Source organism: Python bivittatus, unplaced genomic scaffold (assembly GCF_059951505.1).
Source record: "Python bivittatus isolate LINGU-HERP-01145 unplaced genomic scaffold, Pbiv_v1 ctg000080_np1212, whole genome shotgun sequence".
Lineage (NCBI taxonomy): Eukaryota > Metazoa > Chordata > Lepidosauria > Squamata > Pythonidae > Python > Python bivittatus.
In genome coordinates this window covers 10,414,994-10,431,851 of record NW_028277035.1, presented here as the reverse complement: position 1 = coordinate 10,431,851, position 16,858 = coordinate 10,414,994, and the positions used below count along the sequence as shown (strand labels likewise).

General features: G+C 43.0%; 1 protein-coding gene across 2 annotated transcripts in view; it reads right to left on the bottom strand.

The window, feature by feature from the left end:
- Positions 1-8,696: 8,696 nt before the first annotated feature.
- The window catches only part of MYH10 (myosin heavy chain 10), a 92,029-nt gene continuing 83,867 nt past the window's right edge, over positions 8,697-16,858 (bottom strand). For both annotated transcript variants that reach the window (XM_088133496.1, XM_088133497.1), the window contains 8 exons: positions 13,934-14,095; positions 13,551-13,679; positions 13,065-13,153; positions 12,801-12,924; positions 12,497-12,705; positions 11,627-11,735; positions 10,699-10,871; positions 8,697-10,145 (listed from right to left, as the gene is read on the bottom strand). In XM_088133496.1, the coding sequence (XP_087989622.1) occupies positions 10,001-10,145; positions 10,699-10,871; positions 11,627-11,735; positions 12,497-12,705; positions 12,801-12,924; positions 13,065-13,153; positions 13,551-13,679; positions 13,934-14,095 (1,140 nt within the window). In that variant the 3' untranslated portion in view covers positions 8,697-10,000. The remainder of the gene's footprint in view (positions 10,146-10,698; positions 10,872-11,626; positions 11,736-12,496; positions 12,706-12,800; positions 12,925-13,064; positions 13,154-13,550; positions 13,680-13,933; positions 14,096-16,858) is intronic.

Below are 16,858 nucleotides of genomic sequence, written 5' to 3'. Positions count from 1 at the left end.
TAATGGGATTGTTGTGTCCATCTTCTGGTGACCAGAAAGGTCTTTCATATAAGTCTAACTACTATTCTTTGTCACTGAAGATGTAGCTCTCAGAAAAATGTAGCAGTATTCTCAAGTTGGAACAGCCAAAGTCCGTATCAGAGGAGGCAAACCTATCTCTCTTATAATGTTTTATAATATTTATTCATGGGGTCCTTGGCAGAACCTTTATTCATGGTTCTGCCTTTTAAGACAGAAAGCTGATGCAGTTACCTGCCTACAGAGAGCTTTGTGAATTGCTGTTGTGAATTCCAAGATAATTCACCATTCCCGTTAATTATGGAGTAGGAAACTCTCCTCCCGATTCCTTTTTTGTTGGAGACAAACCATCAGTCCTTCACCCTCCAATATTCATTTGAAGTAGCTAGAGCCCTGAGCACATCCAGCTTGAGCCAGGTGCATCCTCAGATTGGGTGGGTCTGGGCTGCAGGTAGGTAACACAATTTTGTGCTCAATGGAATTTGGAAATGAAGGGTATAAAGCAGGGATAGCACCTCTATCTCTGTAGCCCACCAATCCAAGGCTTCCAGGTAAGAATATTGATGGAAATCTTTGAAATGAGCTTGAGAGGAACAGTAATGAAGACCTTGAGTACTAATGATAAATCTCATATAGCAAAATGTACCACTAGGAGTGAGATCTCATAAGAGATCAGTGCATGTACAAGTGACCTGAAAGTAGTTTCCTTTGCTCATCATCCTGAAGAAAGGAGCCTAAAGAAGTCGCCTGTCTGTACAGCCTGATTGCTTCTTGCCCCCTCTCCAGCCTTTCTTGTAGGAAGTCCAATAGTTCAAGGACCCCTGTTGCTACTACTTCAAGTTGCTGTATTTTACTCCAACGTTCAAAGTCATGCCAAGTCAATGGATAGATAATGGTGGTGACCAATCATCCTGGGATCAAGATGGTCTGTACTACCAAACCTTGAAGATCTGTTCATGGAGTGCTCAATTCAGTTTCCAGGTGCAGATATACAGTGGGGCAAAAAAGTATTTAGCCACCAATTGTGCAAGTTCTCCCACTTAAAAAGATGAGAGAGGCCTGTAATTTTCATCATAGGTATACCTCAACTATGAGAGACAAAATGGGGGAAAAAATCCAGAAAATCACATTGTCTGATTTTTAAAGAATTTATTTGCAAATCATGGTGGAAAATAAGTATTTGGTCAATATCAAAAGTTCATCTCAATACTTTGTTATATATCCTTTGTTGGCAATGACAGAGGTCAAACGTTTTCTGTAAGTCTTCACAAGGTTTTCACACACTGTTGCTGGTATTTTGGCCCATTCCTCCATGCAGATCTCCTCTAGAGCAGTGATCTTTTGGGGCTGTAAGCTGGGCAACACGGACTTTCAACTCCCTCCAAAGGTTTTCCATGGGGTTGAGATCTGGAGACTGGCTAGGCCACTCCAGGACCTTGAAATGCTTCTTACGAAGCCACTCCTTCGTTGCCCGGGCGGTGTGTTTGGGATCATTGTCATGCTGAAAGACCCAGCCACGTTTCATCTTCAATGCCCTTGCTGATGGAAGGAGGTGTTCACTCAAAATCTCACAATACATGGCCCCATTCATTCTTTCCTTTGCACGGATCAGTCGTCCTGGTCCCTTTGCAGAAAAACAGCCCCAAAGCATAATGTTTCCACCCCCATGCTTCACAGTAGGTATGGTGTTCTTTGGATGCAACTCAGCATTCTCTCTCCTCCAAACACGACGAGTTGAGTTTAGACCAAAACATTCTACTTTGGTTTCATCTGACCATATGACATTCTCCCAATCCTCTTCTGGATCATCCAAATGCTCTCTAGCAAACTTCAGACGGGCCCGGACATGTACTGGCTTAAGCAGGGGGACACGTCTGGCACTGCAGGATTTGAGTCCCTGGAGGCATAGTGTGTTACTAATGGTAGCCTTTGTTACTTTGGTCCCAGCTCTCTGCAGGTCATTCACTAGGTCCCCCCATGTGATTCTGGGATTTTTGCTCACCATTCTTGTGATCATTTTGACCCCATGGGGTGAGATCTTGCATGGAGCCCCAGATCAAGGGAGATTATCAGTGGTCTTGTATGTCTTCCATTGTCTATTTATTGCTCCCACAGTTGATTTCTTCACACCAAGCTGCTTGCCTATTGCAGATTCAGTCTTCCCAGCCTGGTGCAGGTCTACAATTTTGTTTCTGGTGTCCTTCAACAGCTCTTTGCTCTTGGCCATAGTAGAGTTTGGAGTGTGACTGTTTGAGGTTGTGGACAGGTGTCTTTTATACTGATAACAAGGTCAAACAGGTGCCATTACTACAGGTAACGAGTGGAGGACAGAGGAGCCTCTTAAAGAAGTAGTTACAGGTCTGTGAGAGCCAGACATCTTGCTTGTTTGTAGGTGACCAAATACTTATTTTCCACCATGATTTGCAAATAAATTCTTTAAAAATCAGACAATGTGATTTTCTGGATTTTTTTTCTCATTTTGTCTCTCATAGTTGAGGTATACCTATGATGAAAATTACAGGCCTCTCTCATCTTTTTAAGTGGGAGAACCTGCACAATTGGTGGCTGACTAAATACTTTTTTGCCCCACTGTAGCTATGCTGGGCCTTGGGGCAGTAATGAGACAATGTCCAGAGGTTTAGAGAGCTATCACTGGTGTTCCTTTCACACCTCCTGATCTGGAATGGGACACTCAGAATCACACACATCCTCTCCCTGAATTAAAAAATTCCATTGTGTGCCACCTTGAATAGTGTTGCCAAAGACAGGAAAAGAGTTATCCTATCAGTGTCAATCTCTTCTGCTCAGTTGGAATTGAGAGGAGGTTTTCACCTGTCTACTGTCACAAGCAGACTGACAGGCATCCGTGTCTTGTAAGATTTCATTAAAATTGAATTGAGAAACCATTCTTCTTGTGATCAATGTTAGTGACTTAACCAGTCTGCCATGGCAGTCAGCAATCTCCCATGTATATTCCACTGATATGAACAGGAGGCATTTCTCTGCCCATGTTCTCAGATATGTAGACTCCCTCTGAAGGCACTTTGATCAGCATCTGCCTTTAAAAGGAATTCATTGTAATGTTGGTGGCACCTTACTTTTTCTGAAAGTGATTTCAGGACCAGTCATACAGTTCTCCAGTACAATTGGCTGATCAGCAGTGTTGATGAAAAAATGCAGCAGCTGGGCACTGCTTGCCATCCTGTTATGTGACTGTCCATACATACACTTTGTTCTACTCTGATAAGTGCAGCCTGGGAAAATAACAGATAATAAACTTTTGACACACAGAGAATGTCTCTCAGGAAAGTTGAAGTGGGCAGGGAGGAAGTAAAAGGGGGCTGCTGGCAGGAAGAAAAGAGATAGTTAAGACTTAGAAGAGGACTCTGGGGGAGAGAAGGCTGGCACACCATGTTGACTAGGCAACTTAAGAGTACTTGAATACTTATTTGTTCTAGAACAGATTCAAATCCATTGCAGTATTCCAGAGTAACCCAAGAGAAGACTAGACTGGTGACCCTGAGTTTCTCCTATGCCACCCCCCTCCGCAGGGAGGCAGGACCCATGCGATTGGTCCGCCCCCAGCACCTGATGGACCCGTCAGGGTTTCAGAGGGAGCTGGGGGATATTCCTGTGGGCCTGCTGCACGGTCCAGCGGAGGCCTTGGCTGCTGCTTGGAATAGGAAGGCAGCTGGGGCCTTGGACAGGATTGTGCCTATGCGACCTTTCTTGCCACATCAGCCCCGACACTCCCTGTGGTTTACGGAGGAGTTGAGGGTGCTGAAAAGGGTCAAGAGACGTCTAGAGCACCGCTGGAGGAAAACAAAGACTGAATCCGACCGAACACAGGTTAGAGCCGCTGTTAAGGCCTACATTGTGGCGATAAGGGTGGCGAAGCATCAATGCTTCTCTGCCCTTATCGCATCCACAGAATGCTGCCCGGGGCCCTGTTTAGGATCACTTGGTGCTTCCTTAGCAAGGGGGATGTGGGGGTTCATTTGCAGGGCTGTGCGGAGGAATTTTCAGAGCATCTTCAGGACAAAGTTGCTCAGATTCATTCCAAGTTAGACTCTGAGCGTGGGGTAGGGTCTGGGGAGATACCGGGGGACCGTTCTTACCCAGTTATCTGGGAACAGTTTGATCCTGTTGCTCCTGAGGAAGTGGACAGGGTCCTAGGGACTGTGAAGGCCACCACTTGCCATCTTGACCCATGCCCCTCCTGGCTGGTGAAAGCAGCTCGGGAGGTGACATGTGGTTGGATCCAGGCGATGGTTACATCATCCTTGCAGGAGGGAGGGTTTCCAGCCGCCTTCAAGGAGGCATTGATGTACCCCCTCCTCAAGAAACTCTCCCTGGATCCTACCGTACTGGACAATTTTCATCCAGTCTCCCACCTCCCCTTTTTGGGGAAGGTGGTTGAGAAAGTGGTGACTTCACAGATTCAAAGGGTTCTGGAGGAAACGGATTATCTGGACCCCTTTCAGTCAGGTTCCAGGCCCAGTTATGGAACGGAAATGGCATTGGTCACGCTTATGGATGATCTCTGGCGGGAGCGGGATGGTGGAAGTGCGACCATCCTTGCTCTCCTTGATCTCTCAGTGGCTTTCGATACCGTCGACCATGGTATCCTATTGGGACGGCTCAGGGATTTGGGGGTGGGCGGCAGAGTCTTGTGCTGGTTCACCTCCTTTCTTCAGGGCCAATCCCAATCGGTGGTGATACGGAGCAAGAGGTCCCATCCTCAGTCCCTCCATTGTGGGGTGCCGCAGGGTTCGGTTCTCTCCCCGCTCCTTTTCAACATCTACATGAAACTGCTGAGTGAGGTCATCCGTCACCAGGGGATGAGGTATCATCAGTATACTGATGATACGCAATTATACATCTCCATCCCAGGTGAAGTGAGTGATGCTGTGACTGCCCTTTCTCAGTGCCTGGAGGCTGTAAGGGTCTGGATGGGGAACAACAGGCTTCAGCTAAACCTTGGTAAGACGGAGTGGCTGTGGGTTAATGGCTCCTCTGTATCCAGGACTTTGTCATCTTTGGTGCTCGATGGGGTGGCACTGCCCCAGACAGACCCAGTGCATAATCTGGGGGTCTTAGACTCATAGCTCCTGCTTGAAGAGCAGGTGGCAGCCGTGGCAAGGAGGGCCTTTGCACAGCTTCGGGTTGTGCACCAGTTATGTCCTTTCCTGGATCGGGATGCCCTTCAAACAGTCACTCATGGCCTTGTTATCTCCCAGATAGACTACTGCAATGCGCTGTACATGGGGCTACCCTTGAAGAGTATCCGGAAGCTACAGCTGGTCCAGAATGCGGCCGTGCGGGCTATTTTTGGAGCCCCAAGAAGGGCCCATGTAACACCGTTGCTCCGCGAGCTGCATTGGGTACCAGTTTGCTTCCGGGTCCAATTCAAGGTGTTGGTTATTACCTTTAAAGCCCTACATGGCATGGGACCAGGTTACCTAAGGGACCACCTCTCCCCTATGTCTTCAACCCGTCCCACCCGATCACACAGAGAGGGCATGCTTCGGACCCCCTCAGTAAAAGAACTCCGATTAGCAGGGTCCAGAAGGCGGGCCTTCTCTGTGGTAGCCCCCGCCCTTTGGAACATTCTGCCCCCGGAGGTGCGATTGGCCCCCTCACTCCTGGCCTTCCGAAGGGCCTTGAAGACCTGGTTCTGCCACTTGGCCTGGGGTGGGGAGGGAATACTTCAAGGAGGGGGATGGCTAGCCCCATAGTGGCCAGCTGTCCGCAGCCTGATTTTCCATCTTCTTGGATCTTCCTTTTTTAGTATTGTTTTTTAATTCTGGATGTATTATGTGTTTTAGATATATTTATAGTTTTAATGTTTTTTGTAAGTCGCCCAGAGTCCCCTATTGTGGGGGAGATGGGCGGGGGAGAAATCCAACAAATAAATAATAAAATAAAAATAAAAATAAAATAAAATAAAATAAAATAAAAATAAAATAAAATAAAATAAAATAAAAATAAAATAAAATAAAATAAAATAAAATAAAATAAAATAAAATAAAATAAAATAAAAGCATTTCAGAGTGTTCCAAAGACCACAAACAGATGGAGATGCGGAGAGATGTGTCAAGGGATTAAGTTTCAGATGAAAATTGAGGAAGACACCTGCCTGCCAGCGTGGGAAATTGCCAGAGAGGGAGAGGGTTTTTAAGAAATAGCTGCCAACGATATATATATAGTTGCAAAATTAAGCTACAAGTTGTGAAATTATTTGAAAATGTGTCTGAAATACTTGAAAAGCATGTAATTGTTTTAGTTCCAAAGTATCACAAAAGCTGCAGGAAACAGAATGGGGTAAACTATTGTTTAAAAAAAAAACTTAGCTTAATATGCTTAAGAAGTGTTTCTTTCAGCAACACCACTTATTTTATATGTTGTAAATAAAAGGAAACAAGGCTTTTGTGTGCTGAGAATCTGATCATTTCCCGAGAACCCAAAATCTTGTGACCATTGATTTATAATGAGATGATGTTCCCTGCCTTGATTTGTTTTGGAAGAAGCATCCTAGCCTGTTAGGCTGCCATCTAATGTCCCTTAACTCTCTGATACTCCATGTGTAGCTAAACTAAACTAAACTAGCTAAACTAGCTACCAATGGAGGAACTGCACTACCTTGCTTTGGCACTGTTATGTGTAGGTTAGGGTCCAGTGTTGCCCTACAGATAGGCAGGTAATGGGAATGAATGAATGAATGAACAAATGGAAGTTGAAGTAGCTGATTGTCTATGAACAAAGGTTGCCTATAATTCTGCTGAAAAAAGTATCACTGTGGGAATGGTAAAGTGCCTGAGACTCCCATGTCTTGCAGGGATAACCAAATCAGAACTAAAACCCTCCTTTCTTTCTAGCCTTTTGCCATGCTATGAATCACTAGGTGAATTCATGCCTTCTTTGTCCTCTTGGGGTTGTCCTCATTCTCAATACATACCTCCATATCCAGCATCTTCTAGCATCCTCCAGCTATCCTGATGAATAACAGGGAGATCTGGTTGATTCATCCCTGTTGAAGCCTTGGGAGGTTGAGTGCTGCCATATCATTTTCCCAGCCTCTATCCTGGAACTAGCTGCTGGAGGACCACTGCTGTTGCAATCACTAGGCTTCATCTGCTTGGCAAGGGGAGGAATTCTAGGGGACATAAGCCACATTACCTTCTGCTGCTGTCTTACCTGCCTGCTCTGATAGCAATCACCCCATATTTGGTCTCAGCCTTCCAACTTTTGTCTCTTTGTGCTTCTCCTTGCTGATGGGGGAAGGTGACATCTAACGGCTAATTTGTTGATTTCAAAGTGACCTTCAGTCCTGGGTTACAGACAGGCCCTAGTTTGCACTACTGCTCCTTACCTTTGGATTTCTCCACCTCTGGAGGCCCAATTCCCTTCTTCCCTGACACTCCTTTCCCCGTCTCCTAGGCCCTTCTTCTAGCTTAGCCACATGCAACTGCTGCTGTTTGTATGCCAATCTTCTGCTCTCACTCACTCTTAAATTCTCAGCTGATGGAACTGATGGAAAGCCACTGCTTCTGCTAGAAGATAGCAGATAAGATAGAAGAAAGGAGTTTCTTCACTGGACAGGAAGAAACTCTTTAAGCTCTACCTAACAGCTAGAAGAGGTCAAGTTAATCCTTACATGTCAGCTTCATGTCCAATGACTGATAGTGGAGAGAGGACTAAAATAAGTGCATATTTCTCAAATACATGTGTCTATAACTGATAAAATGAACCTTCCCTACTCCTGTATTAAACTGTTGATGGTACAAGTAAAGCCACCTCCCCATTCCTGACTCTGACAAGATGCTATGAAGTAATCGTGCTGTCAAGATCTTTAATATGGTAATCTCTCAACAAAAATCTAAATATGTATTAGTTGTCCTATGATGAATCAGCTACATTTTCTGAAGCACTGTGCGAAACACATGCTCCTTTGAGTTATCTGTGGCACCTCTGAGCATTTTGGGTTATTAACCTATGCTTACCATTTACTATTCATAGCATTTACTGGTAAAGTTGCTTCTCTATAAATTGTAACTTAACATATTTGGTACTGCTTTGATCCAGCTATTATGGACTCTGTTTTTCCCTATCTAGAAACTGATGCTGCAATTGCTCTGTCAAAAAGTAAAGGGGGAGTTGAAGAGGAGGTAGAGGAGGCAGTCCCTTACCTTACCAAGGCTCAGGGCTGGAAAGGACCAAGCTGGGAATGGCTTGAATTGGGTGGGTCCTTGCCTAACATCCTGTGGGATTCGGTTAATGACAGCAACAGGAACTGCCAGAATTGCTGCTGCTAAGCAATACAGTCACATGGCATTGCACTTTATGACCGCATCACCTAGCGATGGAAATTCTGGTCCCAATTACCATAGTAACTTGAGGACTACCTGCATTCGAGATATAAAATATGTCAGTCATTTGTATCTCTGCTTTACCGTATTCTATTATACGTTTATGAAAGTCTCCTCCTTTGTGCTGACTTCCAATTAGGAATGAAGTGAATTTTTAAAATAACAGATTCAAGGTAAATTCAATTTTAACTAAAAATTCATGTTGTTCCATAATTAGTCTTTAGAGAAGATCTGAATCTCATGAAACAAACCTGAGAGTGTTTGGTATTGTTTAAGGCCATTTTTATTTTTTTAAAAAAAACTCAAACATTTATGAGTCTCTAGAATGAATAAATTTATTGTCTTTACAAAAAAATCATTGTCTAAAAATATGGGGATACAAAGAAACAAGGTATTTGCAGTCAGATGCCTGGTGGTCAACAGCCAGTTTGAATAAGAAATATCCAAATGCACAAAAACAATAGCTTTGTAACATATGTTAAAGCTTTTAACCAAAGAAAAATATTATTTCAAGCATGTTGCAAGAGTTCAAGATTTTGTAGCTAACACTGATTCATCCTTATCACTGAAGATTGATAATACCACTTGTACTAGAAGATGCAGCATGATATGAAGGATCAAAAATTAATACACTGAATCATTGTTATAGGCAAATTATATATGAAACATTGTCTTAGTACTGCAGTGTCTAAGGCACTTTCTGTAAATGTCAATTCTTAGCTAGGACAAAAAGGATGCTAGCTAAATGTGTTTCACCCAAGTGAAAGCTGAAAATGGGGAGAGGGTAGCTCCACTGGTGTGTTCATTTACAGGCAGTGTCTACATGCTACCTCTAGCAAATATACTGATGGGCACCAAGAAAGCTGGCAAGAACTTCAGCTAGCACTCCTATCCCCAGCACTTCAGCAAGAAAACAGTTCCTTCTGGGAGAAGTCATCCAACTTCCATGCTGAGGCAATCCAACTTATACGGAATACTACTTCAAGACAGAAAATGGTCAGCATCCTACCCAGATCAACCCAGTATTCATGACGTCCAGAACAGGAAGACATGAGATGGCCAAGGTGGGCAGGCGTTCATTAAGTAGTATAAGCAAATGGCTAGTTATGATGTGAACTAAAGCTCCTCAGGACATTTTCAGCCAGGTGACCTTGTGTCAGCCAGAAAATGATAGGAACAAGGTCCTGCAAATAAGCAGGAAAGAGAAAACCAAAAGAAATGGAGTGCCACTGCTATGCAGCTATGCATGCATAGAGAAAAGGCATAGCCAGCTGCCAGAAGTTTCTGCCTGGGATAGAGGGAGCACCCGCTTATCACTCAGTGCCTTAGAAAATGGCTTTACAATGGATACCTTGAAACAAAAAGCACTGAACAGAGATACTTTAATACATATAAGTAGTGGTACCTATATCCAAAACAGTTTACAATATGGCAAAGCCAGGCAGCAATAATGCTGTGACTGACCTGCAATACATGACCTAATGCTATGCCAGTTTTGCCTAAGGCAGGTCTAGGCCACGAGGCAATTTGGTGGCCAATAAGTTCTTCTTCTTTCAAACATACGGAAAGAAGTTACACTGTGGGAATGTTGGCAGTATAACACTGGGGATACTCTACTCAGTTTGGGCAGCTTGAGGCTCATTGATATCACTCCCCTTACTCTCTGCATCATCATCTGAAAGCTCCAGTGAAGCTCCTTCAATATGCAGTTGGCGCCTTCCAGATCGGCTGGAGGAAAAGGTAATTGGGCCTCCTCTCCTGCAAGAGGATATAGTAAGTGACTGCTGGAACAGAAAGTCCTTTGCTTTAAAGAGAAAAGCTCTGAAAAACTGCTGTTGAAATCGACCATGCACTAAACTCCCATGAGCACAGATCAATCCCCTCCCCCAACCAGTTTTTTCCTAATCACAACAGAGTGTGCTCATGCATCAGGGTCATAGCACTAAGTTAAACACTGCTTGCATTAGAGATGGAGCTAAACCTCCAACCACTTCATCTGTGCTAATAAATAGCCTAGGACAGACACTGAGCCCTATAAAAGGGAGGTCACTTAATGAGCAGCCAACTTCCAGCATATGAAACAGCACAAGCTAATTACCAGACCTTTGGAAGCATGATACTCCCTTCTGGTTTACTAATAGCATTACATTCTAAGTCACAGACAATAAGAACAATGTACTGGGAGAGGGGAGCAACTGGAAATGAGGATCAACCAAACCTTTTACTGCCATACATTTGTGACTGACCTTTTCCTGAAGTTCCACTGTGGTATACACCCAAACTCCTCTGCTCTTTCTACCACATAACTCACCTTAGCCTATTCTTCAGAGTGCTGACCTCTCGGCTAAGGCCTTCATTAGCTTCAGTAGCATCATCTAATTCACGCTGGAGTTTACGACGTGATGCATTAGCACGTGTAGCTTCCTCCTCTGCTTCTTCTAGTTGGCGCTTGAGCTGCTTCATCCTTGCATTAGCTTTCTCCATCTAGAGAAGATCACCAAAACAAGTCCCCAACAAGGAGCGTTTAACAAAACACTGAATAATGTTCCACTTCTTGTTATTCTTTCACACTACCATTCAACCCACTGAGTGGTCTGAACTCCTAAGATTAGGAACTTCTGGATCTGCAATCTTCAAGCCATGTTCACAGGGCTTTTTATAGTATTCTGATGCCATGGGCTGCTCATCTAGTAATGGCAGGCAAAATCTTGATGGCCTTTTTCTCACTATAAGGAGAAAAAAGTGCCCCCACTTCAGATAATGTTTGGGAGGAGCTGCATATCCTGTAACTGTTCTGTACCGTCTATGCAATTTGATGTTTCGCTACTAACTGGCCCAGCTGCAATGTCTGTTCACAGCCAGATGGGAAAACTGACTTAACCTCTTTCCTTTTCAATAAACCTTATGAAAAAGACTCAGTGCAAAATCTTGCTTTGCCAAGAGCTTGACGTTAGCTTTCCTGCAAATTTCTGCTGAAGAAACAGTTATAGCTGTGTATGCTTTTCCCATGCAATATTATGGACAAACAGAGCTCCACTTTTTCCATATTCTCTCACTTCTGATCTATGTAAGACTCAGATGAATCAGGCCATTTCCACAGCACTGGATCAGATGGTCTCTGGCCATGTCTAAAAGAAGGCGCTTCAAACAAGTTACTAAATACCCCTTTTTGCACAGCAAGCAATGAAATGAAAACGTCTTAGTTGCTGGGGTCCTAAGCAGAGCATGAGGTTGCTCACCTGTTCTTTGTACTGGTCTGCATGTCGGCGCTCGTCCTCCACCTGCATGAATACCTCCTTCAGCTTCTTCTCTGTGCGGCGTACTAGCTTATTGGCTGCTGCCCTCTCCCTAAAAAATTAATGAAAGCAGAAATAACACTTTTAAGAGTAATTAAATTATTGGGTATCACAGGTATCCAAAGAAAAGGTTTACGCTTAAATAGTGCCTAAATATTAAAACAATAAATCACATATTTAGAGGAAAAAAATAAGGGTTGTGAAACTTTTTGACTGGAGGTATCTAAACATGCTGTCTCCTCCTACTTGCTCAGTACTGATCTCTTCACTTTTCCACAAATTAAAAAAAGCAAAGGGAATGATACTAGTAAAGGTATGTAGAAAAGCATAAAAGAAGACAGGAACAAAGTAACCATTAGTATATCAAGCACCTATGTTCCCTCTGTTGGAAACTGTTTGTTTTTAATTTGTGGGAAGGTGAAGAAATCAGTGTTGATAAAGTGAAAAGTGTTTCAATAATTATGTAGCTCTGAAGCAAGACAGGAAACGAGGGAAGGACTTGTTCTAGGAAGATAATATATTTTAAAAGTCAAATGAATCTCCTGTTTTTGAGCAAATAGAAGGAGGTAGAATCTGCCTTAAATATTTCCACAGCAATAAAGAAACAAAAGTGATTTCAAGACCCTCAAAATTCTTACACCATCCTCAAAACTTTGACTACTTATCCTTTGCTGAATCATTTAGCTTAATTAAAAGATGTTAGTGCAGTACATCCACATATATTTGTCCTAATTCCCAAGTTCGAAGAAGTTACTTTCTATAAATCATTGTCCCCCCTTTGGAAAGCACTCTTTTTTTGAAAACACTGCTTACTTTGCCTCCTGTTCCAGCTGTTCTTCTAGCTGTCCAATCTTCGCTTCTAGGGCTGAAATGGTTGCCTTGAACTTGGATTTGACAGAACCCTCCAATTCCTGAAGCTTGGCTTTCAACTCTTTGTTGTGCCGTTCTAACTGCTGACGGGCATTCTCACTCTTCTGGGCAGCACTCCGCTCTGTAGCCAGCTCAGAATTCAGTGTGTCAATCTTCAGGAAGACAGGCACGGTTATTTAGATACATTGCCCCTTAACTGGAGAAATGAACAAAATGTTCAGCTAACACCTGCAACACAAGAGAGCACCTGTAGAGTTGTTTTGCGGAAACGATCATTGAGGAGCTCCATATTGCTTTGCTCTTCCTCCAGTTCCTCTTCCAGCTGTGCAATTCGGGCTTCTAAGCGGCGTTTCTCATCCAGCAAGGCAGATCTATAGAGAAATGGAAGCAAAAGAGGGAACTACAAATTTAAGCCAGGAATTCTCCCGCTGTTATTGCTTACACTGCAACCGTTATTGACATACATCATTTAAAGCCTGCTGTTAGTGAAACGTTCATCTAACCAACTTACTTTCCAGAGGCACTGTTAGCAATTTCATCAGCCAGCTCATCCCTCTCTTGCTCTGCATGTCGTCTGCCTCTTTCTGAAGCTGCAAGCTCCTGAAAAGATAGTCACTGGGATCTCAGACGCCTTGGCAAGGAAGGACATTTTCAGACATTTGATAGAGAGCTACTATATTATGCTCAATAGCAAAAAATTTAACATAATTATTGACATAAATACACTCTTCCCCAGTGCTTAAGTACCACAGACATCCTGTGTTATTAGACATCCTGTGACATCTTCTGCCTACTATCTCCTTGAAAAATGATCCAAGAGATTTTAAACATATATATTTATGGTTCAAGAGACTTTCTGATCATCCTCCAAATTTTACATATTCTTATGTGAAATGCAGAAACATATTCCTTTTTTCAGAATTCTGTCTTACAGAATAGATACCGTAAGTACCATTAAACTAGCAATTTTTCCAGAATGAAGCACTTAACATCATACCTCTTGGAGCTGAAGAATTTCTGCTTCAAGCCCTTTGAGCTTCTTTTCATTTTCCTTTGACTGAGCAAAAATTTCATCTCGAGATGCGCGGGCCTCTTCTAATTCACGCTGATAATCTTTCATTTGAGCCTGGAAGTTTAAAAAAAAGTTTTTTTTCCCCTCAGTCTTGAGAAGCTACCTGCATTGCCTCAGTCTAATCTATACACCCAGAGTATAGTATCTCTTTCCATTACATATTATCACATAATATATTAATGTGTAAAATAGATCTCTTTCTCCCTTCTAATAAAGAAAGAGTCATAAAGAGTTTTGCAGAGAATATATCTGTAAAGTTAGAGAGGGGCTCCCTTGTCCTTTCAGATTTTAAGAGTTGCTTTGTGCACCTGCAGTTTGCGCAACTGCCTGATGGCTTCATCACGGGCCTTGTTTGCTGCCTCAATCTGAGCTTCCAAGTCCTTCAAATCTGCTTCCATTTTCTTCTTGGATGCCACAGCCAAAGCCCGCTGCTTCCTTTCATCTTCCAATTCTGCTTCCAGTTCCCGAACCTACAGAATTAAGCAAAAATACATGTGATAAGATGAAAGTCTGAATTCAAGATTAACCATTAGCTGAAGCCATCTAAAATGAAGGACAAAGTTCAAGAAATATACCCCTGAATTTATTTAACCGCATAGTAATATCAATTATAGATTCCTTGATGCTCTATAAGAAACCACAAGAAGGGACAACAACTTTTTAGGAATCCATATTACTTTTTAAGGAAATGACACTGCCAAATAAAAAGACAAGCAAAAAGTTTAGAAGTAGACAAAACACTACAGAACCCTGGGGACTAAAAATCAACGTTTTTACCTGCTGGCTGATTTTATCTCCTGAATTTCTCTCCTGAATGCTTCTGTGCATAAGCTAATAAAAATACTTATTAAATTGTATTTTAGCAAAAGCTATCAACCATAATCGTTAAACTTCATACTGAGGTCAATACAGCATGTTTGTTCACGGTACACCTGCTCCCAAATTAAGACAACTAGGCCTTGTATGATCCTATTCATTCTTCAAAGAAAAACTAAATTTATGATCAACTACACACACACAAAAAAACAACCCAAAAACTAGTCAAGCAATGATAATGGCTTAATTACTTAATAGCAATTAAAGTTTCTGAACTGTCTTGGGCACATGAATGTAAAGGCATTGTTATGGGCTATTTTAACTTCTCAGAATCAGAAGTTGAAAGGCCTAATCTATCAAATTGCCAACCTTAGGAGCCAAAAGGCAATCAACTCCTTGAGGCTGGTTTGACAAGTGAGGACAGACTCAGATGAGAGGCCAGATCCTGGCAAGGCGCCTAGTTTGAAGACAGTTTCAGAGTGCAGAGCAAAGGCGATCTGCTTGACTCTTTGAGGAGTAAGGACACCAATGCCCCCAAATGAGCCATGCCTGTGGCTGGGCTACTTAAGAGCAGCCACCAGAGACTGGGCGTCTGTTGCAAACAACTCAGCAACACTGGGCCTGCATTGCTATATCCCTGCTTCCTGCTCTGCTCCTAGACCCTCAGCAATACAGTCTAGACTGACTTACAATATTCTTGGGTGTTTGATTCCTGGACTATTGCTGACCGTGCCTGCCTCACTACCACTGTCTTACCCTGACTGATCAGTGCTCAGTGATCATTGACTGATCAAAGAGTATATTTTCTGGAAAAATGTGCTGCCGTTGTAGTTGTCAAGCTTCTTGGTCAAGTAGCAGAAGTATAGATTAAATAACCTAATAAGTCATCATAATATTTGTCGAAAACTACAGTACATTTGGAAAGTATTCAGACCCCCTTCACTTTTTTCAGTTTTGTTATGTTGAAGCCTGATACTACAATCATTCAAATTCATTTTTTTCTCATTAATCTATATTCAGTACCCCATAATGACAAAGTGAAAACAGAATTTTAGAAATGTCTGTAAATTTATTACAAAAGAAAAACTGAAACATCACATTGGCATAAGTATTCAGACCCTTTGCAACAACACTTGAAATTTAGCTCAGGTGCCTCTTGATCTTTGCTGAGCTGTTTCTACACCTTGACTGGAGGCCACCTGTGGTAAATTAAATTGATTGGACATGATTTGGAAAGGCACACACCTCTCTATAGAAGGCCTCATACCTGACAATGCATACTGCATCAGAGCAAAAGCCATGAGGTCAAAGGAACTGCCTGCAGAGCTCAGAGACAAGATTATTGCAAGGCACAGATCTGGGAAAGGCTACAAAACAATTTCTGCTGCACTGAAGGTTCCCAAGAGCACAGTGGCCTCCATAATTCTCAAATGGAAGAAGTTTGGCACAACCAGGACTCTTCCAAGAGCTGGTCGCCCGGCCAAACTGAGCAATCGGGGGAGAAGAGCCATAGTAAGAGAGGTGACCAAGAACCCAATGGTCACTCTGACTGAGCTCCAGTCATCCTGTGTGGGGATGGGACAAAATTCCAGAAGGACAACCATCACTGCAGCCCTCCACTGATCTGGGCTTTATGGCAGAGTGGCTAGACGGAAGCCTCTCCTCAGTGCAAAACACATGAAAGCCCGCGCTTGGAGTTTGCAAAAAAGCACCTGAAGGACTCTCAGACTGTGAGGAACAAGATTCTCTGGTCTGATGAAACCAAGATTGAACTATTCAGCCTCAATTCTAAACATTATGTCTGGAGGAAACCAGGCACCGCTCATCACCTGCCCAATACCATCCCAACAGTGAAGCATGATGGTCGCAGCATCATGCTGTGGGGGTGTTTTTCAGCAGCAGGGACTGGGTTGAGGGAAAACTGAATGGAGCAAAGTACAGAGATATCCTCAATGACAACCTGTTCCATAGCGCTCAGGACTTCAGACTGGGCCGAAGATTCACCTTCCAACATGACAATGATCCTAAGCACACAGCCAAGACAACACAGGAATGGCTTAGGGACAACTCTGTGAATGTCCTAGAGTGGCCCAGTCAGACCCCTGACCTGAACCCTGTTGAACATCTCTGGAGAGACCTGAAAATGGCTCTCCACCGACGGTCCCCATCCAACCTGATTGAGCTTGAGAGGATTTGCAAAGAAGAATGGCAGAAAATCCCCCAATCCAGGTGTGCAAAGCTTGTTGCGTCATACCCAAAAAGACTCGAGGCTGTAATTGCTCCAAAGGTGCTTCAACAAAGTACTGAGTAAAGGGTCTGAATACTTATGCCAATGTGATATTTCAGTTTTGTCTTTTTAATACATTTACAGACGTTTCTAAAATTCTGTTTTCACTTTGTCATTATGGGATACTGAG